The sequence below is a fragment of the Panthera uncia genome, chromosome A2 (assembly GCF_023721935.1).
Source record: "Panthera uncia isolate 11264 chromosome A2, Puncia_PCG_1.0, whole genome shotgun sequence".
NCBI lineage: Eukaryota > Metazoa > Chordata > Mammalia > Carnivora > Felidae > Panthera > Panthera uncia.
Window position 1 is genome coordinate 121,359,290 of NC_064816.1, and position 23,264 is coordinate 121,382,553.

Consider the following 23,264-nt stretch of genomic DNA (forward strand, 5'->3'; position numbering starts at 1 on the left):
CCCCTCTCCCCCACTTGTGTATGTGCATGCTTTCTCTCTCTCTAAAAAGATAAATAAAATTAAATTTAAAAAAATAATAAAAGTGTGCATCAGATGAAAGCCTGTGTTTTTCTGGGGTCATTATTCCCCTTTTCTGTTTAAATCCATGTTTACTTTATCTAGCAGCAGCATATGCCCAAGATGAATGACTTACATGTTCTGATGCAGAGTTTGGGGTTACAGAAAATCTTAGATTGTAGGAGGAATTGTTGTTATTGTTCAAGTCTAATACCCTTTCTCAAATAGAACATTCTTACAAATTGTAAAGAGAACCAAAGATTTTAATCAGAGGTAGTAGGATTTTTTGTTTTTTTTCAGTGCCTGGACCTTTGCTGATCACTTTGGCATAAATGTGAAATATAACATTTGAGAAGAGAGTTGGATCTTAGCCATAACATAAACACAAGTGTAAATAATTATGGCCATACTGAGAAAGATTTGGGAATGTAATAAGTTCACTTGAGTAATTGGTTTGGACCAAACTAGATGGAAATAGTTCAGAAAAGCATTTACTGTAAGTGGTAGATTAGATGTACTTGTTTGGTTAATTGCATTTCATTTCTATGAATTACTGAATCATTTAAGCATATTGTTTATTTGTGTTGTTAGACACACATTAGATCATATAGGCATTGTATGGCTTTAGTGACTATTACTATTTTATCAGTTCCCATTTTCCTTCTTTATGTCAACTATAAGCCATAAACCCACTACTTACATATGTGCCTTTCTTTCAAGTAACCAGGATTTCTCATATCCACAATAATTGATTTTAAAGAAAATGTGGGTAGATTTAGTTTGCAGAAAATTTCCCAGTTGGTTTTGATTAATGCTCATCTCCCTGCTTCTTACCTTGTAGGAAACCACAGGTGTAATATATGGTATTAATATCTGTGCCAATAATTCTTACAGGTGGAACAGTCCAAAGTTTTAATCAAAGAAGGTGGTGTTCAGTTGCTGCTCACAATAGTTGATACCCCAGGATTTGGAGATGCAGTGGATAATAGTAATTGGTAAGAAGGGTTTGTCATCACTGCTTTATATTGATTGCATTTTGGGTATTGGTGGTTAGACTTTTTCTGCTTAAGATTTTTAAACTTCTCATCTTAGCAGAGGTCACTGAACTTTTTAGTGATATGACTTGAGTTCTCACACCAGCTTTGCCACTTACTTGACAATGTTACTTAACTTCTTTGAACTGATTTCCTTTTCTATAAAATGGAGGTAATACCTATCATAGAATTATTTTGAAGACAAATTCTAAAGCAACATGGATACAAGAATTCTCATTATAAGGAAGTTAAAACTTCATTTTCTTCTATAATTTTATCCACTTATTGTATATATTATTTTCTATCCCATCCTAATTTAAATCTGATTTTAAATGTTCCATTTCTCCATAAGTCATAAGAAAACATCCATGTCATTCTATTTAGAAATAGTATATTATAAACAATATTTTTCTTTGTTTTTGAAGTAAATTTCTGTTAACTTTTAAAACAAATAAGTTCATCATGAAGTTTTTGTATAACTTAATCTTTTAATTTGAAATAAAAACCTATGTACTTAATGCAGATAACATAATTTGGTTGTGTTTTGACGCTAAATAATTAATTTTTTTCCATTTGGAAAGTTCAGAAATAGTGAATCAAGATTTATCCAAGGTAATAACTACCTGTTTTTGAATCAGTATATGTAGAATAATTTGAGATATCTTCCACTGGTTTGATTGGTTTTGCCTATTTAAAAATATTGATTACTGTAGCAGTCCTCAGTTGTACCTTCATATGTAGAATTGCAACTTAATTATTTTATTTATCTGCTTTTTATAGCTGGCAGCCTGTTATTGACTACATTGATAGTAAATTTGAGGACTACCTAAATGCAGAATCTCGAGTGAACAGACGTCAGATGCCTGATAACAGGGTGCAGTGTTGTTTATACTTCATTGCTCCTTCAGGACATGGGTCAGTACCTTGATACTTCTGATAATCTGCTGTTGTTTATTATGACTGAACTTTGGGGATATATTTTAGTTATCCATATCTCTGTGGAGTACATTTAAATATATCAGTTGTAAAATCCCAAATTCTATACAAAAATGGCTTATAAAAAACACGTTGTAAGTCCTAGATAAGTTAATAGTAACCTTCATGCGTAGGCTTTTTTTTTTTTTTTTTAACCTGTTCATAAGGAGCAGTGCTTCCATTATGGTTTAATGTTTCAATGTGGCTAATTTAGCTTCCTTTTGACCACTCTACCACAAATTGAACTACCAAATAAGGGGAAACAGCTATAAAAATTAGCTTACACAAATTTTAAGAAACTTCAAAGATGCAAAGATGTTTTTACTATGAATCTGATAGAAAAGGTTACAAGAAAGGTTAAGTACCAAAGTTCTTAGTGTGCCATTTCTTTCTTCACTAAATTTCTTTGGCTTGTGTTTCACCTTAGCTATCACAATCATATTGTTTAAGTTTCATATCATCAGTGCTACTCTTCTACTTATTAGGAGTTAAGGTGTAAGTGTCTTATATTCATCTGATCTGATTATTTTTGTTAATATGGCTAGCTTGTATTCCTTTTTTTATTGTTTGTACTTCCTCTGTCATCTGAGTAGATATACATGTCACTGTCAACTGCAGATGTTTGTAATTACTCTTCTTCAATCTTTTTCTTTAGATAGATGACTCTGTATAGCTCAGCCACCTGTCTTCCCTTTTCTGCTTCTTTCTTGATCTTTTTCCTAGAAAGGCTAATAATGCCCATTATCACTATCGTGGTTGAGCAACAAGTCTGAATTATGTAGTTTACCATTTTTGCACTGTCAGATTATAGTGACAAATGTTTCTTTTTTTTATTTCTAATATTCTTCTATAGTGTTCTTTGAGGTTTACATATTGTATAAAATTGATTCATCAACTTAAAAGGCTTAAAAAAAAAATCTCAAAAACATAACACACGGGCACCTGGGTGGTTCAGTCAGTTAAGCATCCAGCTTCGGCTCAGGTCATGATCTCGCGGTTTGTGAGTTCAAGCCCCCATTGAGCTCTGTGCTGCAGCTCAGAGTCTGGAGCCTGCTTCAGATTCTGTGTCTCCCTCTCTCTCTAACCTCTCCCCTGTTCACACTATGTCTCTCTGTCTCTCAAAAATAAATGAGCGTTCAAAAAATTTTTGTAAAAACTAACACCCTGTATAGCCTTTCTTGAGTACTTGCTAACTTCTTCCTGATATATGTATTAATTAATTTATTTTTTATTCATTCTAGTTAACTTGCTAGGGCTTTTTGCTAGAAGACAACAGAGTAAAATCTTAACCTGCAATTTATTTATTTATTTTCATTTTTTTAATCTGCAGTTTAGTCAGTAGAAATTTTATATCCAGTTTTATTATTTTAGATCTTTTGGACTCTCTCCAAGATTTAGTAATTCTCATGAAACCACATTCCTTCTATCTCTGGGGGAAAGTACATTTCTTAAAATTGCATGGGAAATGAGATTTAAAAAAAAATTTTTTTTTTTAATGATTCAAACAATGTGTGGCAGCTTTGGGCCATTTCATATTTGTCACAAGGGATGGGAGTTCAAAATTTTTATTTTCTAGGTGTAAAAATGTGCTTTTGAATAGTTTCTCATCTTAACTATTTTTAGACATGGAACAAAGTTTTGCCCATTGATAGGTACTACTGTGTATTAAGTTAAAGAATAAAACACTGAATTTTATGTAGAGAATTCCTGATCTGCTCACTACAGACTAAAATTGTAGGCAGTCTGAGAGATGAATCAGGGCCTTTCTGTCTTATCTGGGTAGTCCTTTTTGGAGAGGTCCTGTTGTGGAGTAATTATAAATCGGTTCAACATTGTATTTTCAGTGTTCCCCACCTCACCCCACCAAGTATCGTCACTAAACGACTGGTAGTTGCTATTAAGTTTAAAAACTGACTTGGAACTTGAATTTTAAAATGGTATTTTTACCCTTTTGAATATTGATTGCCATTTAAAAAAATCAGTTTCATTCAGTGAGTTTTATATGGAAGGTTTTTTTTCCCTAAGAAATATATGTATGTGTATATTAAATATTTGTCATTTTCCCTGTAGTCATTTTATTTATTTTGCTATAGGCTTTGAGGTTAAATAGTTTTCCCCCTCTAATATGGGTTTATCTTCTAGAAATTCTATAAAGGACTTTCCATTGTTTAAAAACAACATTTAAAAACTAAATTTCTTGGAAAAGATGACCTGAAATAAAACTAAATGGACAGAGGAAAAATTTCACCCAGAATGTAATCTACATGTGAACTAAATGTTTTCTGCTGTTGACATTTTGTAAGCTTCTGAAATTTGTATTCTAATTTAAAAGGGCAGAAGGGTTTTATCGGGGCTTTTATAAAGATTTTACCTTTTTTTTCTAAAGTTTAATTTTTAAACTGATTTAAATGTTCTTCGTCCTTGTTTTATATTTAAGAAGTTGACTTTACCAATTTCCTTGTCATGGTTGTTTTTTAGTGTCTTTCTCTTTAAAAGTTGAGATTATAAATATTCAGCAAGTGCTGTTTCACTGTTAAGTGTAAAGCCTTGTTAACTTAGATTTTGATTTTAATATTTTGTATTAAATGTTCTTAAGATGTATTAAAATTTCAGAGTAACTGAATTCTTTTGTTTCTGGTTTAAGGAGGTGGTATTCACGATAATTTAAATTTGTTATGAGTATAATCTGGAAAGTGAACCATAAAAATTTATAGATCTGAGATTGATTGGGCCATGGCTTTTATATTTAGTGTTGTGTGTTATGACTGATGAAAAGAAGCAAAATTTAAGATTTTTTGGAGTTGGATAGGTTCTTTCAGTTAGCCTTTGTGAATAAGAATGCTATTTATAGATAATACAGTGTTATTCCAGCGACAGTCTCTTTTCTTTGGTGTTCCCTATTCTCTGAATGCCAGTATCACATTTCAAAGGATTCAGGATAAGGAGAATTAGAATAGAAGGTAGTTGTCTTCTCCGTATCTGCCTTCCTACTTCATAGCCCTGTCTTTCTGTCAGTCAGTGTCATTACCACAAAGAGGTATAGTATCGTTTATTACTTGTTAGTAAAAAGGAATACCTCTTTAGTCTCTGGGCCCCTGTTCCTCCCAACTTTATATATTTATAAACACACACACACGCACGCACGCACACACACACGTGACCTACATGTAACTATAGTACTCTAAGAGAACTCTAACAAGGACTTTCTCTTTATAATGTTAGTACAATTCATAATGAAACTAGATCTTTATTCGATTTTTGTCATGGTTTATAGGTTAAGGAATACCAATTTAGAATGATATTTCTAAGCAGAATACTCCCATCATCTTCATTTATTTTTATGGAATATTAATTTTTAATCTGTAGTCTAGATGTGAGGAATTTCTTGGGTTTTCATTTAGAGTTATTTGAAAACATAAAGAAAGTCACAGGAACTTACTTTTTTGGTCAACAGATATTTGGACAGCTTCTCAAGTGACACTGTACTGGGTGTTGGAGATACAGATGAATGAGACAAAGGTGTTGCTCTTAAGGATCTTCTAATGAGAAGATGGGGAAAACAAATATACGTAATTGGCAAATTAAGTGTTGTGATCACTTAGAAGATGACTAGGTGTTAGGTTGGAGATGGATTCCCAGAGGAAATGAGAATTGTAAGCCAAGTCCTAAAGGACCTATAGGAATAGGGATTAGGCAAGCCAAGTAGAAAAGGGGATGGGAATGGAGAGTGTTTCAGTCAGAGGCAGTAGCCAATGACCAGTGATCAAAGTATGGTTCTTTCAAGAAATCATGGGTAGTTCAAAAAGGAGAATTACAAGCAGGAGGTGGCAAAAGATGCTACCAGATGCTAAGCGATGAGAACAGCCTGAGAGGCTATGTCTTCACAGGCCTTGTAGGCCATGCTAGCCAAGGAATCTGGCCTTTAATAAGGTTTTCAGTCAGAGAAATGACTCATTCAGATTTGGAGTTTAGAAAGACCTTTCTGACTGCAGTGTGCATGGTTTGGAGGGAAACCGGATGTATTCTAATATAGTAGCCCATACCAAAGGTCTTCATGGCCTGACCCAAAGTAATATATTTATTTGTTCAGCAGATCTTGGGGAATCTTTGGGAGTGAGAATTAGAGGAGGGAGGAATCCTGGATTTCAGCCAGGAGTAATTGGATGGATTGTAGTACCATTCTCAAAAATAGCACAGAAGAGGAGAGAAAATTTGGGGCTTCAGATGAGCTTTTGATTTCGAGGAGCCTCAATGGGGTGTCTAGGTGGTATTTCCACTGGGTAAATACAAACTGGATCATACAAGTGAGATCGGGGCTGGGTGTGAAGATTTGAGATCTATAGAAGATGTTAGAAGTCACTGTGGTTGATGATAAGCATACAGAATGTAAAGAGAGAAGAGGACCTAGTAGAGTATTCTGAGGAATACAACACTTAAGAGACTAGCTTACAGAGAAGATCCTTAAAAGTACCCTTAGGGAGTAGCTTGTGAGAGGGTAATGTCAAATGCTGCATAATGGGTAAATTTAAAAAATAATAGTAAACACCACAATGTTTAGGAGTTATTGATGCTAATTATATTAGCAGCATGAAAGTATTTCATGACCCCCCCCCTTTTTTTATTAGTTTTTAAATGTTTACATTTTTGAGAGAGAGAGACAGAGTGTGAGTAGGGGAGGGTCAGAGCAGGAAACACAGAATCTGCAGCAGGCTCCAGGCTCTGAGCTGTAAGCACAGAGCCCATTGGGGGACTCGAACTCAGGAATGGTGAGATCAGACCTGGGCTGAAGTCGGATGCTTAACTGACTGAGCCACCCAAGCGCCCCTATTTCGTGACCTTCTTGGAAGTATAACAGCCAAGTGGAGGCAGCAGCCAGATTGCAGTGGGTAAAAAGGGATGATGAAGATGATTCCCTTTTGAACCTTTTATCTGAGAAATAAAGTTGGAAGCAAGAATGCAATATGGGATTCAAAAAGGACAATCCTTTTTATTGAAAAAAAACATTTCCCAAATTTTGAGTAGTATGTATAGAGGCTATTTTAGGAAAACCTGTTAGGAGCATTTCTGGTTTTCCTAATTCCTCTGTAGAGCCCAAACCCTATGACCATCGTATTCAAGGGCAGGAGTCAAAGCCTTCTTAACCACTTCAGTGCTTAGTGAGGTCCTGTTCTACCTGGCCTAACTATTGCTGGCCCAGTACATCATCAGAGTGTTTCTGATAAGTAAAGTCGTTCCAGTGTATTTAATTTAGCACTGGGGATGTGAATGATTTCTTCTCACAAATTGATAATTCAGTCATATTAAATATTGTGTCTTTCAGACTTAAACCATTGGACATTGAGTTTATGAAGCGTTTGCATGAAAAAGTGAACATCATTCCACTTATTGCCAAAGCAGACACACTCACTCCAGAGGAGTGCCAACAGTTTAAAAAACAGGTGAGCAAAAGAAGCTTGAACTCTTGAATTTCTCATACCATTCATGTAATTTGCAGTTTTTGTATTTTCAGTATAATGTGTTACAATGTATTCCTCTTGCTACTTTATTATATATTTATTTATACTGTATTAAAAGTAACTATTTAAAATTTCTTGCCTTAGTTTTCTCCGCAAAGCTATTATCCATTATCACAGTGCCCTTATCCTTTGTCGACTTAAATATTTTAGGTGTTTCTGTTACAACCTCCTCCACAACTCTGCTCCACACCCTTTAGGATTATTTTTTTAGACTAAATTTCCAGGAAGAGGATTACTTTTTGGAAGGGTATGATTACTTTATAGTTCTTTTTTTCCCCCATTTTGTCATGGTGCTTTCCCCCCAATGAAACAGATTTTTTTTTTCATAATGGGTATATTTGTTTCAATGCCTTACCAATGTTGTTGTTTTTAAAGCTTTTTTGGAATTAAGTGGCACTTAATCATTTCTTTAACTTTTAATTTAATTTTCCAGAAGGGATGAACACTTTGTAAAGCAGGGGTTTACTTTTTCCTTAGTGTGTTTGGTTTATTATAACATTTTATGAAATATAGGGTGAATTTCTGGAACTGTGCTCCTATACCAGGAGCCTATTTTTTATTTTAAGCCAAGCTATATTTTTTAAACTGCAGCTACTTTGTATAATACTTAAAAATAGGTCATAGAGTTATTATCTCTTTCTTTAAAGTCCCCTTTGTTTTTTCACTTTTTTCTATATGAATTTTAGAATACCTTGCAACCTGCTACAAAAACAAAAATCTGTTGAGATTTGCTTTGAAGTTGTGCTAAATCTGTACACTCTGGGAATGTTTTAGTTCATTTTTATTATATTTGGTATTTCTACTAGAAGTATATGTTTATTTACTTTACATTTATTCACTACCATTTTTATTTTTTAATGTGCTTTTTTCTAAGTTCAAATACTAATTGTTGGTTGTGATCTCTCCTCTTTTATTTGTGATTTTATTTATTTGGGTTTTTTCCTCTTTTTGATAAGTCTGGCTAGGGTTTTATCAATTTTACTAATTCTTTCAAAGAAACAACTCTTAGTTTTATCGATCTGTTCTATTGTTTTCAGTTTGTTTGTTTGTTTCTCTATCATTTATTTCTGCTCTGATCTTTATTATTTCCTTTCTTCTGCTGCCTTTAGACTTTATTTGCTGTTCCATTTCTGGCTCCTTTAGATGTAAGATTATGTTGTGTATTTGAGGCTTTTCTTGTTTTTTTGAGGTAGACCTGGATTACAATATACTTCCCTCTTAGGACCGCCCTTGCTGCATCCCAAAGGATTTGTACTATTGGGTTTTCATTTTCTTTTGCTTCCATGTATTTTTTTAAAATTCCTTCTTTAGTTTCCTGGTTAACCCATTTGTTCTTTAGTAAGATGTTCTCTAACCTCTGTGTATTTGTGGTCTTTCCAATTTTTTTTTTTTTTTTTTTTTTTTTTTTTTTTGGCGGTGGGTAACTTTAAGTTCTATAGATAGCATTGTGGTCTAAAACCACGGATGGTATGATCTCAGTCTTTTTGTACTTGTCGAGGGCTGATTTGTGACTCAGTATGTGATTGGTTCTGGAGAAAGTTCCATGTGTACTCAAAAAGAATGTATAATCTACTGCTTTAGGATGAAATGTTCTGAATATATCTGTTAAGTCCCTCAGTTCCAGTGTGTCATTCAGAGCCATTGTTTCCTTGTTGGTTTTCTGCTTAGATGATCTGTCCATTGTTGTAAGTGGGGTGGTCAAGTCCCCTACTGTTGTTATTATCAATGAGTTCCTTTACATTTGTTATTAATTGATTTATATATTTGGGTGCTTCCAAGTTGGGGACATGCATATTTATAATTGTTAGATTTCTTCTTGATGGATAGACCCCTTAATTATGGTATAATGCCCTTCCTCATCTCTTGTTACAGTCTTTAGTTTAAAATCTAGTTTACCTGTTATAAAGTATGCTATTCTGGCTTTCTTTTGGCATCAGCGTGATAGATGGTTCTTCATCCCTTCACTTTCCTTCTGCGGGTGTCTTTAGGTCTAGAAGGAGTCTCTTGTAGGCAGCATATAGATGGGTCTTGTGTTTGTTTTTGTTTTTTTAATCTATTCTGATACCAGATGTCTTTTGATTGAATCATGTGGTCCATTTACATTCAGAGTGATTATTGATAGATCTGAAAGTAGTGCCATTGTGTTACCTATAAAGTTGGTGTTTCTGGTGATGTTCTCTATTCCTTTCTAGCCATTGTTGCTTTTGGTCTCCCCCCTCCCCCCCCCCCCCCCCCCCCCCCCCCACCAAAGAGTCCCCTTTAATATTTCCTGCAGGGCTGGTTTAGTGGTCATAAACTGCTTTAGTTTTTGTCTGGGAAACTCTTTATCTCTCCTTCTATTATGAATGACAGCCTTGCTGGATAAAATATTCTTGGTTGCGTATTTTTCCCATTCAGCACGTTGAATATATCATGCCATTCCCTTCTAGCCTGCTAAGTTCCTGTGGACAGATCTGCTGTGAACTTGATCTGTCTTCCCTTGTAGGATAAGGACTTTTTTTTCCCCCTTGCTGCCTTCAGGATTCTTTGTGTATTTTGTTAATTTGACTATGACACATCTTGATGACTATGACACATCTTTTGTTGAATTTAATGGGAGTTCTCTGTGTTTCTTGGGTTTTGATGTCTTTGTCCTTTCCCAGATTAGGGAAGTTTTCAGCTATAATTTGCTCAAATAAACCTTATGCCCCCTTTTATTTCTCTTCTTCTGGGACTCCTGTGATGTTAATAATATTGCACTGTAAGGAGTCACTGAGTTCCCTAAGTCTGCCTTCATGATTTAATACCTTTCCCTTTTCTTTTCAGCTTCATTATTTTCTATAATTTTATTTTACATATCACGGATTTGTTCTCCCTTTTCGTCCATCCTCGTCAATTGCATCCATTTAGTTTTGCATCTCAGTTATAGCATTTTTTATTTTAGCCTGACTAGTTTTTAGTTCTTTTATCTGTGTAGTAAGGGATTCTCTAGTATCTTCTATGCTTTTCTCGAGTCCAGCTAGTATACTTATGATTATTGTTTTAAATTCTGGTTCAGTCATCTTACCTGTATCTTTATTGATTAAATCTCTGGCTGGGACTTTTTCCTCTTTCTTTTGGGGTGAGTTCCTCCATCTTGTCATTTTGTCTAGGTCACTGTTTCTTTTTGTGTGGTTGTTAGGAAAGCCTGTTGTATTCCTGGTCTGAGAGTAATGGCTGTATTATGAAAAGATCCCCCACCAAAAAAGGAAACTGTATCCTATTTCCCCTAGAGCTGAAGCTTTGCAGCATTCTATGATCAGTAGATTTGGTGCATGCATGGGTTTTGTGCTGGTCTTTTGGGGGAGTGGCCTGCTGCATTGACTCTCAGGCGGATTTGCCATGGTAGAGTTGCCATCCAGGGCACAGGGGAACAGGGTTTGGTGTAAGCGGCTGTTTTTCTCAATGAAGTTGTCAGTGTTGATGGGGGGGTGTGGTGGAGAATGGTGTTGCCCCACTCTCCATCCCTAGGGCTGGGAATCTCGCACCTGCCACTCCTCAGGAAGCCCTCACAGAAGAGCAAACGGTCATCCTTACTGTTTCCCCAGCTTCTGTCAGATCCCTGCCTTCATCCTGTTTTGAGTCTAAGCCATCTGCCTGCCAGGCAGCACAGCACTCGTGTGTTTTATCTCAGGTGCAAGGCTTGGTTTCAAAATTCAAATCCTAGAGATTTGCCTGGCATCGACCTGCACAGATCCTCTTGGGGAGGGTCTTGCCATTCTGTGGCTGGTGTCAGATTATCCCAGAAAATGGTTGTGGGACCACGCACTCTCTTGGAGTTTATGGAGAACTTTTTTAGAATGAGTTATTGGAGTGGCACCTGAGTGGCTCAGTCAGTTAAGTGTCCGGACTTAAGCTCAGGTCATGATCTCACGGTTTGTGGGTTCAGGCCCCAAGTTGGGCTCTGTGCTGACAGCTCAAAGCCTGGATCCTGCTTCAGATTCTGTGTCTCCTTCTCTCTCTGCTCATCCCCCTTTCATGCTCTGTTTCTCTCTCTCAAAAATTAATAAACATTAAACAATTTAAAAAAAAGAATGAGTTATTGGACTGTATCTTTACCAATTATTTTTGTAAATTAAGGTGGAGATTTGGGATCTTTAATATGTAACCACTGCTTTTTTTTTTTTTTTTTTTTTTTGAGAGAGAGAACAAGCAAGCAGGGGAGGGACAGGGGGAGAGAGAAAGAGACTATGAGTGAGAATCTTAAGTAGACTCTGCACCTAACACAGAGCCCGATGTGGAGCTTGATCTTACAACTGTGAGATAATGACCTGAGCTGAAATCAAGAGTTGGTCACTTAACTGACTGAGCCACCCAGGCACCCCAAGAACCACTGCTCTTAGACCTGGCCCCTAGTATTTCGTTTTTTCTCTTAGCCATGTATTTGACACTTCATTTATTCTCATGTTTTTCTCTGTGGCATTTTGCCTCTACCTACTTTAGTAACCATGTAACATATTTTGTTTAGAGTGCCTTTATGCTGCTGGGGATCCCTACAAGTGATAGTAGTGCTGAAATACCAGTAAAGGCAAGGACCTAGTTCTAGGTATATTGACCATCAGTTTATTATGAGTTTGAATAGGTAGTTGAACATTATTTGGTTATCTGTGATTTGTTTAAAATTTGGAGTGATGTGGGAAAAGATAATTTAGTTTGAAGTAGGTCATTTCTGATGTTAATAAGTTGTCTTTGCATTCTCTTTATTAACTTGCTGGCTTCTTAGCTTGTGGGGCATGTTTTCTCCTTGTGTACTTGCTTCATTTTATATCTGTTGCTCCTTGGTTTTGTGTACACAAATGTACACGCAAGGATATTTTCTGATCAGTGTGCAAATTTTTTCTCCTGGAGCCAGTGCTGTACTTAGTTTCACTTACTAATTTTACTAAAATTTTAGGTGAGTTTAAGTTATGTTGATTCATCTGAATAAAATAGTTGGTGAGAGTTCTATTTAGAGAAAGAATCTCAGTCATTGTGAGTAAATGATGTAAAACCATTATATAGAAATCAACTAGAGAAAGCCCTTTCTGGAATCTTAAATCATTTTTAGATCTCTTTTGGTATTATAACCATTAACTTATTAAGTAATTGGATTTTGGAGAATGGTATTTATATATGAACTTAATAGTTTTTAAAAAAAAGATCAGTATAGTACTTTGATTTTAGATTATAGTTTTGCATCATTGAAAAATAGTAAAGGAATTAGAGCTGAGGAATCAGGAATTTTAAAAGAATATAATACGAATAAAGCTAATGTACTAATTATGTGTGGTGTTCTTTTGCTCATTTTAGATAATGAAAGAAATCCAAGAACATAAAATTAAAATATATGAATTTCCAGAAACAGATGATGAAGAAGAAAATAAGCTTGTTAAAAAGATAAAGGTAGGTTTATTCACATACATATACTAAAATGTTTCAGGCCTTAAAGCCATTGAAATATTCACTGAAAAGATAAAAAAAAATCAGTGTTCTTAAGTAGCTGGCTTACAAAATGAATAGGGAGATTATTCAGTCTTGAATTCAACTTTGCAATTAACTTTGTTGAATAGAGAGATGAATAGCATAATCTCTGTCTTATAATCTGTCTTCAGTTTTCAGTTAACTGGTTTTATATTGTGTAATTTTCCTCCTTAAAAAATATGTAATGAGAATGGAGAGGACTTGTTCCTAAGCACTGTTTTTGTATAGTCTTTGTTTAAGAGCCAGACAAAAATATGGGTTTTTTTGGGTCTTTTATAAAAAACAACCAAAACCTATACCAACATAATTTTCTGTATTTTTATTTATTTATTTATTTATTTTTAAATGTCTATTTATTTATTTTTGAGAGGGAAAGAGCTTGAGCAGAGGAGGGGCAGAGAGAAGAGGGAAACACAGAATCTGAAGCAGGCTCCAGGCTCTGAGCTATCAGCACCAAGTCCTATGTGGGGCTTGAACTCACAGATCATGAGATCATGACCTGAACTGAAGTCAGATGCTTACCTGACTGGGCCACTCAGGTGCCCCTGTATTTTTAATTTATAGTCATTTCCTAAGTACTAGTCTAGACCTAAAAGCGATGTATTAATTAATGGCATTATATAAGCAAATAATTACCTTGGAATAATGAAATACATGTACCTGACCAATGAAGAGTTTCTGAGGTTTTATAAAGTAGTCATATATTTTATATATTATTAAATATTTTTGGAAGCTACAAGAATTTTGAAAGATTGTACTCTGAGTTAAGTGTGGATAAATACAAATCCAGAACCCCAGATCTGGACTGTCAAAGGTAGAGTTTAGCATGTATGATATTCCGTGCTTCCAGGGCTGTTAGAGTTGGTTTGTGATAGATGAGCATGCTAGTTACAAGCCTCATGTTTTCCCTCTAACTGCTGATACACTTTTTATTTCCTTTGAATTTTTTTCAATATGGGACAGCTTCTTTGGGGGATGACTTTTTAACATAATTTGATGAGTGGAGTATATATGCCTTAGGATTTTTAAAGTTTCAGAGAAAATATAATTTTATTCATTGTTTATTTATATTGGTGAGAATCCATGTAATGACAGTTTACTGAATAGTAATCGAATGCCTTATAAAAGTGAATACAGAAACTGTCAAGGTAATTTTTTTTTTTTTTTGGTAATGTGTTGAGTAATATAAACTTCTTTATTCTTAAATTTGTGAGGACTACAGAGATACATTTGAACAAGAATACTTTGTTTTATAGGACCGTTTACCTCTTGCTGTGGTAGGTAGTAATACTATCATTGAAGTTAATGGCAAAAGGGTCAGAGGAAGGCAGTATCCTTGGGGTGTTGCTGAAGGTAAGGTTTTCTTCAATGAATGACTTTCTATAAGATTTAACAGTGTGATCAAATATTTGTATTTCACATTGATATATTCTAGATTTTCAAAGATAGTTCTGAATTCAGTTTCATTTAGCCTCATTTGCTCGTAAGTACATTCTAGTTTCTCAGACTCTGTACATTGTCAGGTCAGGCAAGCACGCGCTAAATCCTAATTGTAATGCTCTCCAAGTCACTCATCGGTGCCCCACTCTCCCACCTCCATCCCATCATTAACTCTACTCCTGTTTTCTTGTTTGAAAACATACTTAAAGTGTAAGAATTCTTTACTGTTTGAAAACAGTTTCAGAGAAAAGGACTCACTTTTATCTGAGTCTCAGATGGGTCTGGGACCTTCAGGAATGATTGAGAACAACTTTTCACTTCAAACTGAATGAAAACATTCATAATATTCTTTCTCGGGATAAAAATCAACTTTTTTTTGGCATCACATTTTTAGGATAAAAAAAATTTCTTTGTTAAGAGATACTCTACTAATTTTGCAGAGAGTTTTAAATACTAATAAAATCTTAGTTTATAGCATCAAATTTCAGAAGTCTTCTTGGCAATAGACATGTTTCCCCAGATTTGTGTTTGTTATATTAGTTTAACCTAATATCTAGTCTTCTGTGTTTTAGTAACTTGGAACTAAGATTGAGTCATGATTATTTTTATACTTGTTAGTATTAGTTTGAAAAATTCTGTAATTTTTTGGTTCTTGTTCTAAGTTATTGTCCTTATCAGCAGCTTTCCCTATCAGTGAGGCTATACTTGTTCCCACCTCTGTGTCATCCTCAGGTAACTTTCAGTTGCTGAGCTGAGGCTTTAGAACTTATACAGTCCTTAGAAATGTGTGCCAAAGAATTTATTTCTCTAGTTTTAGTCCCCTCTTTACCACCAGAATGTTGTTATTAGTGATACAGTTCTTTAAAATAAAGAACCTTAAAGTTACTGACTCACATTTTTATTTTGGCTACTAAGGTCATTCCCCCTCACCCTAGTACTAAACTTTTAAAATACATTTTATTATAGAACAAATATATTCTGTTTACAAATGGATACATTATGTCCCCTTTCAAAATTTCAAAATTTTTTTTTCTGTAGAGCTCATTTACTAGGTTTGAATATTTTATCATTTAAGATTAAACTACACTAAATACTATTAGAGTACACTTGTCTGGCATGCCCTTAAATTAAGTACTATGTTATAGTGTTAAAACTTGAATGAAAAATTCATCTAAAGAAGAGTAATGAAAAATTAATGAAATGTTGCATATTCTCTCATTGTTACCTCCAGCATTTTGTGAAATTTCCTTTGAAAATATTGGGCTTAGTGTGTTGTTTCTTTTTTTTTATATAGTTGAAAATGGTGAACATTGTGATTTCACAATTCTAAGAAATATGTTGATAAGGTAAGTTTGAGCAATGATTAAATTATGTAAGTTTTTTTCTTTCTCAAAATAAAGTTAGAATTAGATTTATTTTTGTCTTCTATAGGTATAGCTGATTTGTTTATTTTTTTTTTTTTAATGTTTTTTATTTATTTTGGAGAGAGAGATGGCATGCAACTGGGAGAAGGGTAGAGAGAGAAGGAGATACAGAATCTGAAGCCTGCTTCAGAGCTGTCATGCACAGAGCCCTACACGGGGTTCAAACTCGTGAACTGCGAGATCATGACCTGAGCCGAAGTTGGACGCTTAACCGACTGAGCCACCCAGGCACCCCTATTTTATTTTCGTTTTTTAAAATATAGCTAACTTAAATTGGTATCTTCATTCTAGCACTCAAGTAAGCACTGCTTGGAGACAACTTGGATTATTTTGCCAGGTTTTAAAGCTGTTGGCAAAAAATACAAAATAAGCTGTGTCACTAGCAATCTGTGGGAAAATGAGTCTCTTTTTTTGTTACACTTCATGTTGAGATGGAAGATGGAAAGGAAAAGGCTGTTGCTCTTTTATGTGAAAAGCTTGGGATACCTGGAAGGGAAGGCTAGGCTTTGAGTTAAAAACTAGATTTTGAATGTTAAACGGTATCCAGCCTGGTGAGTGGGGTGTTTTTGGTACTAGGACACAGTGAACAGAACTGATCTTCCTCCCAGGCGAGAAAACATTACTCCTAAATTGTACCTTGTGCAGCTGATGAAAGAGAAGGAAAGCCTATGAGAGCAGGACATTGAACTAATCCTGATTAGAAGACTGGGACTTGATGGGGCGCCTGGGTGGCTCAGTCGGTTAAGCGGCCGACTTCAGCTCAGGTCACGATCTTGCGGTCCGTGAGTTCGAGCCCCACGTCGGGCTCTGTGCTGACTGCTCAGAGCCTGGAGCCTGTTTCAGATTCTGTGTCTCCCTCTCTCTCTGACCCTCTGTCTCAAAAATAAATAAACATTAAAAAAAAAAAAAGAAGACTGGGACTTGAAACCATGAAGAAAAAGTTGAATAGAAGAGACATTAGTGGGCAAGAAACAGAAAGGGCATCAAAAGAAACCTCAGTGTTTTCATGTTGAGATAAATTCTTTCCTCTTGCCACCTCACACCCTTTCCCCACTTCTCTGCACCCCCATCGTGCTTACTTCTCCAGGCCCTCACCACATACTCTTTTCAACCTCCAGTTTTGGATGGCCATCTAAAGTTGAGGTTTATTTATTTTCATACTATCATGCAGTTTCCTAATGCACAGGAGTATCCTTATCTATTTAGAAGTATTAACTTGCATATTGTTGGTCATCGGAAGTCACGGAACAGTAAAGTTATTCTTACAAGTCAGGAGGGAAGTTTAAGTGAGTCAAACTGCTACCTCCAGAAGTATACTAAATATCACAGTGAATTTTGAGATCAAAGAGATTGCTATGTAGTTAGTCTTTCTTAAAGGAGCTTATGACCAGGTGCTTTAGGTAGGAAGTGGAGGATAGGGTTGATTCAGTTGTTGGGGTTGCCAGGTCTCACACAGTGGGAGAAGAACAGATGCATGTGAGAGGGGGCCCATCTGTCTCACTTTTGAGAATATACCGTTTCAGTTTCTATCATGAGCTATTCCCTTTCTCTTCCTTTCTTAAGGTGTGACTTCAAAAGAATTAATAATATAATTGCTTATAACAGTATATATGTAGGGAATTTTTTTTAAGTTTATTTATTTATTTTGAGAGAGAGCACATGCAAGCATGCATGAACAGAGGAGGGGCAGAGAGAGAGGGAGAGAGGATTCTAAGCAGGCTCCATGCTGTCAGTGTGGATCCTGCTGTGGGGCTTGATCTCACGAACTGTGTGACATGACTTGGGCCAAAATCATCAAGAGTCAGTCTCTTAACCAACTGAGCCTCCAAACACCCCAGGAATGTTTTATAAATATTAATTGCCAGTCCATTCTCTCTGATTTTATTCTTTCCCCCAATTTTAAATCTCTGCAGCTTGCCCCATGCTTGACACAGTGGTATTCTATAACTTGGTCTTGTGTATTTTTATTTTTATTTATCTTATTATTTTTAAAAATTCTTTTGATATTTATTTATTTTTGAGAGAGAGAGAGACAGAGTGAGAGCAGGGGAGGGGCAGAAAGAGAGGGAGACACAGAATCTGAAGCAGGCTCTGGGCTCCAAGCTGTCAGCACAGAGCCCAGTGCAGGGCTCGATCTCACGAACCGTAAGATCATGACCAGAGCCGAAGTTGGATGCTTAACCGACTGAGCCACTCAGGCGCGCCCCGGTCTTGTGTATTTTTTTTTTTAAACGTTTATTTATTTTTGAGAGACAGAGCATGAGCGGGGGAGAGGCAGAGAGAGAGAGGGAGAACGGAATCCGAAGCAGGCTCCAGGCTCTGAGCTGTCAGCACAGAGCCCGATGTGGGATTCGAACCCACAAACTGTGAGGTCATGACCTGAGCCGAAGTCGGATGCTTAACCAACTGAGCCATCCAGGAGCCCGTCTTGTGTATTTTTAAATATGCAATCAATAATTGACTGCAAAACTAAAATACTGTGGAGGGGAAGGCTAATTACTGAGCTCGAAGCCAGACTTTGAACATTTGAAGGTACATAGCCTGGCAGCTGGTGAGTGGGACTCACTAGGATAAAAGTATTGCAGAACAAACGGACCATTCCTGCAGGAAGATTGAGCATAGGAAAGCTGCAAGACAGTCATACAAGTATGAAAATATAAAAAATTCTGAAGTTACATAATATAAAGCAGATATGTGTTGTAAAATGATTACTTAGATGGATTAAAAGAATTTAGAGTAAGTGTATATTTCATGGAGTGGGTCAGATACAAAAGGATTCATAGAAATAGATGTCTTAACATCAATTAGAATAAATACAGTCATTCACTGATGCTTATTTGTAAGATTGGGAGTGGTCCTGTTTAATATTTTTATCATTGAGTATGGCGAAGACGTTGATTTCAGTTCCTTGAGGTAGATGGTTAGGTGATTTTACTTAATGAGAAGCTCATTTATTTGTTCAATATGCTGCAGCACATTTGTTTTTCTTCCCAAAGCATAAATGTTTACTTATGCTAGATGGTTTTACTTTACTTTTTATCACAATTTTTCATTTACAGTTTTTACATTTAAGTGTCTACAACATCCTTGAAAAGGAGAGTATTACAGTTTGAAAATGAGATGCTTAAGAATATTTTGATTTATTACTTTTTCTTGTAGGTTTGTAGTAGAGGTGAGAAAGATTTTTATTTAATGTAGCTCATGTCTTGTAAGGCACCTAGTAGATATTTAATGGGTACTTAAAGCAAGGAAATCTCATCACCACCAGTATTCCAGAGGTCTATAAATTCCAAGTAATTGCAATCTTGCAGGTTAAAGTTAGGAATAGTGGTTGCTTCTAAGAAAGACCCAAGTTCAAAGAAGTGTCATTTTGCTAATTAAGAGAACTGGCTGCTGTTGTAGGCAAACCAAAGAAGGCAATGGAAAGGAGAGAAACTTGATAATGGATATTTTCAGAGTGTGGTGATGGACAGTGCAGAAATTAAATAGAGAAAGAAAACAAAAGGAGAGAAAAGAGGGCCATGATACCAGCAGTGAGAAATGGAAAAGATGATTAAGTTCCTGAAACTGGAGAAAACTTATTGCTAATTATTGATTTTAAGAGTGGAGGAATGAGTTGAATCTTAAAAAGTAACGTGGGAGCACCTAGGTGACTTAGTCAGCTGAGTGTCCAACTCTCGATTTCAGCTCAAGTCATGATCCCAGGGACATGGGATGGCGCATAGGGTCTGCTTAAGATTCTCATTCTCTCTCTCTCTCTCTCTCTCTCTCTCTCTCTCAAAAAAGATAAAAATAAAGTGAAGCATATTTAAATAGGTGGAAACAGAGACCCATTATATCCTGAAAAAAAATCTGAACTAGGTATGATAAAGAAGTTTATTTTAGGGAAAGGGAAAAATCTTTCATTATCTAAAATGTTAGATGACATTAACAGAAATAGCTTGCTTAAACAGTTAATAAATTCACCTTGTTTTTATTTTACACATCTTGTATTTCAACTACTAAGTGCTCCACCTCAGGTCCTGTGGTGATTTTTGAGTGATTCCATAATGAGGTAATCTATATTTAAAATACAACAAGTATTTTTATATTGGTACAGTTATTTGTTTTTATTATTCTCTACTTAGAGAAACTGGTAACAGTAATTTGTTCCAGAAAATCAACAGTATTTATCTTACCTCAGCTTTAATATTTAGTTACCAATTTTTTAAAACCGCCTGTTATATGCTGTTTGTCTCAAGAGTACAAGAAGTGATGGCAAAAATATTTCTTACAAAGGGCAGCTTATAGTAAAGTTGAAAAGGTTGTGTGGTGTTATCCATAACATATACTGGTACCAAAAAATGACTGACCACCAAGGAGAAAATTGTTAGGGGTTTGAGTCACTCAACTTCAAGGCTGGGAAGAGCTTTCAAAGCAGTAGGATTCTTAAGTTTGAAGAGTCCGTGACAAATTAGCATGAGCTATTCCATCTCAACCGCTGGATATTCTAGGAATAAAGAGCTACCTGACTTGACTGACATGGAAAGGGGTAGTGGCCATGAAGAGGATAAAGTCAACAAAGAAAAGAGCATAAAGAAAATGAGAATTGAGGAAAACCGAGAAGTACCCCTTAGGATGAGTTAAACTATCAGAGATTGCATGGAAATGTCCATTAGTAGAAGATGAGTCGGGGTAATTGAAAATCACCTTCCGTTCATAAAGGGAAAGTACATGTTTTCTGGATAGCGGAGAAATAAAAATACGGTGCACCTTTATGTTTGTTTCCCGGAAGGGAGATTTGGCAAAGTGGTGGGCATGGAAGATGGAGTATGGCAGAGATAGGAATGGATGATGAGAAAAGGGAGACTCTGATGAATCAGAGTATTGCTACACCAGGTCAGGTAAAGGGAACCATAGAGCAGCTCAGAGTGTCTGTAGTGTCTAAAATCATTAAGGAATGATGAAATTGTCTCCTGTATTGTATAATTCATCTCATATGTGTATTGATTTTATGTATAATAGAAATGCTATGAGCAAAATTCATTTAACCAAAATATCACATTCACTGAACAGTTTGAAGAAATAGGAATATGCTCTAAATTATTTTCCTTGGTTTGAATCCAACTTGATATGTGACCTAAAGTATCCATATATATTACCTCGGTAAAAGCTCAAATCTTAATAATATTGCTAAAAGAAAACCAATTTCTCTTATGTTTTATGAGCTTTGGCAGGAGCTAATCTTCCTCTAATAAAATAAGACATATACTATAAGGGTAAATATTCTTCTGTAGAAGTGTCATACTTTGAGGAGATTTAGAACTCTTAAACTTTCATTTGGAACCTAAATTTCCATTGGTTTCAGGTTTAGCATATTGTATCTTGCTCTGCCTTGAGTATAAGTGAAGATAGGTGAATGTTCTTCCTTAAGAATAGTATTTTTGCTTATTTTAGGTCTAGAAATTTTTGTTTTGGAAAATTTTGAATCTATATCAAGGCTTTCTTCATAGAAGCAAACTGTTGATATGTTGTTTATTTATGACAGAACACACATGCAGGACTTGAAAGATGTCACTAATAATGTACACTATGAGAACTACCGAAGCAGAAAACTGGCAGCTGTGACTTATAATGGAGTTGATAATAACAAGAATAAAGGGCAGCTTACCAAGTAAGTGTACCTTGTTTCCTCCAGAAAAGGTATCATTTATGTAAGTAAATAATCATATTGTTTTCATTTTCGTCAAGTTCTTGGCTACTCATTAGCAAATCAGGATTAATGGTCTTTATGCACAATAGCAGAAATTTATTGTTGTTAAACTTTGTTTTGGCAGTTTTGTATTTTACTACTTAATTTTCACAGGAAGTATTTTATTACCTTGCTCCTTAAGTGAAAGAGCCATGCATTCTCTTTTGGTCATTTGCCATTGTACTTATAATCCATATACCACATGTTTAATAGAACCTCAATTAGAAATCAAATGGCTCCTTCTGCAAATACATTTTTTAAGAGTTTGTCTTAATTCCAGTCTGCTAACATGTAGTGTTATATTCATGTCAGGTGTACTATATAGTGATTCATAATTCCCTACATCACCCAGTGCTCATCATCACGACAGGTATTCTCCTTGATCCCCATCACCTATTTAACCCATCCCTCCACTCACCCATCCCCCCCCCCCCCGCCTCTGGTAACCCTCAGTTTGTTCTCTGCAGTTAAGAGTTTGTTTCTTGGTTTGTCTCTCCCTCTCTCAATCTCTCTCTCTTTTTCTCTTTGCTCATTTGTTTGGTTTTCTTTTTTTTTTTTTTTTAACGTTTATCTGTTTTCGAGGGGGCAGGGGAAGGGCAGAGAGAGAGAGAGGGAGACATAGAATCCAAAGCAAGCTCCAGGTTCCAAGCTGTCAGCACAGAACCTGATGTGGGGCTCAAACTCATGAATTGTGAGGTCATGACCTGAGCTGAAGTTGGACGGTTAACTGACTGAGCCACCAGGTGCCCCTTTTTTGTTTTGTTTCTTAAATTCCACATGTGAGTGAAATCCTATGGTATTTGTCTTTCTCTGACTTTATTTCACTTAGCATTATACTCTCTAGCACCATCCATGTTGTTGCAAAGGGCAAAAGTTCATTATTTTTTTTAATGGCTGAATAATATTCCTGTGTGTGTGTGTGTGTGTGTGTGTGTGTGTGTGTGTGTGTACACACCATATCTTCTTTATCCATTCATCTATGGATGCACACCTGAGCTGCTTCCATATCTTGGCTATTGTAAATAATGCTGCTATAAACGTAGGGGCACGTGTATCTGCAAATACACTTTTTTTAAGGGCAGGGAACAGTTACTACCAAGATCTCTTAACTGATTTTACTTTTAAGATAAACATTCTATAGTCTCTTTATGGAGACTAAATATAGAGCTTCTACCCTTTGTCTTTTTAAATAAACCATTTTGGTAGCAGAGTTTTCACTAACATTGTGTAGAAACAAGGGACAGGACCAAACAAAAGGAATATTTAGATGAATGTAGTCTTGGTTACCTTCTCCATTCCTATTCGGTATTTCCAGGGAGTAAATTAGCTTGAGTCTGGATTTCTTCTCTTGCTTATTAGAGTAGTGTCAGTGACTGCAGGGTGTGTAGTGTCACCCTGCTGAGCTAGTCCGTATCTCAAGCTGTGGTGGTTTATGATGGGGTGGGAGAAAGAGGTGTGTGAGGAGGCCTGTGAGTTAGCTGGTGGAGTTCTTGCTAACAGTATCTGTGCCCCATTTTTCCTTTATTTGGGACTGTTGAAGATCGTAAGGATTATGAAAACCATTTTAACATTGTGTATACATTTGTAGCAGGTGTTATCTACCATTAGA

The 23,264-nt window shown here is 35.8% G+C and overlaps 1 protein-coding gene across 2 annotated transcripts in view; it reads left to right on the plus strand.

Annotated features, from left to right (window-relative positions):
• SEPTIN7 (septin 7) overlaps window positions 1–23,264 on the plus strand; it is an 85,188-nt gene that overhangs the window by 46,908 nt on the left and 15,016 nt on the right. For both annotated transcript variants that reach the window (XM_049641693.1, XM_049641694.1), the window contains exons 4-10: window positions 952–1,052; window positions 1,872–2,006; window positions 7,387–7,504; window positions 12,890–12,982; window positions 14,317–14,413; window positions 15,795–15,846; window positions 21,452–21,577. In XM_049641693.1, the coding sequence (XP_049497650.1) occupies window positions 952–1,052; window positions 1,872–2,006; window positions 7,387–7,504; window positions 12,890–12,982; window positions 14,317–14,413; window positions 15,795–15,846; window positions 21,452–21,577 (722 nt within the window). The remainder of the gene's footprint in view (window positions 1–951; window positions 1,053–1,871; window positions 2,007–7,386; window positions 7,505–12,889; window positions 12,983–14,316; window positions 14,414–15,794; window positions 15,847–21,451; window positions 21,578–23,264) is intronic.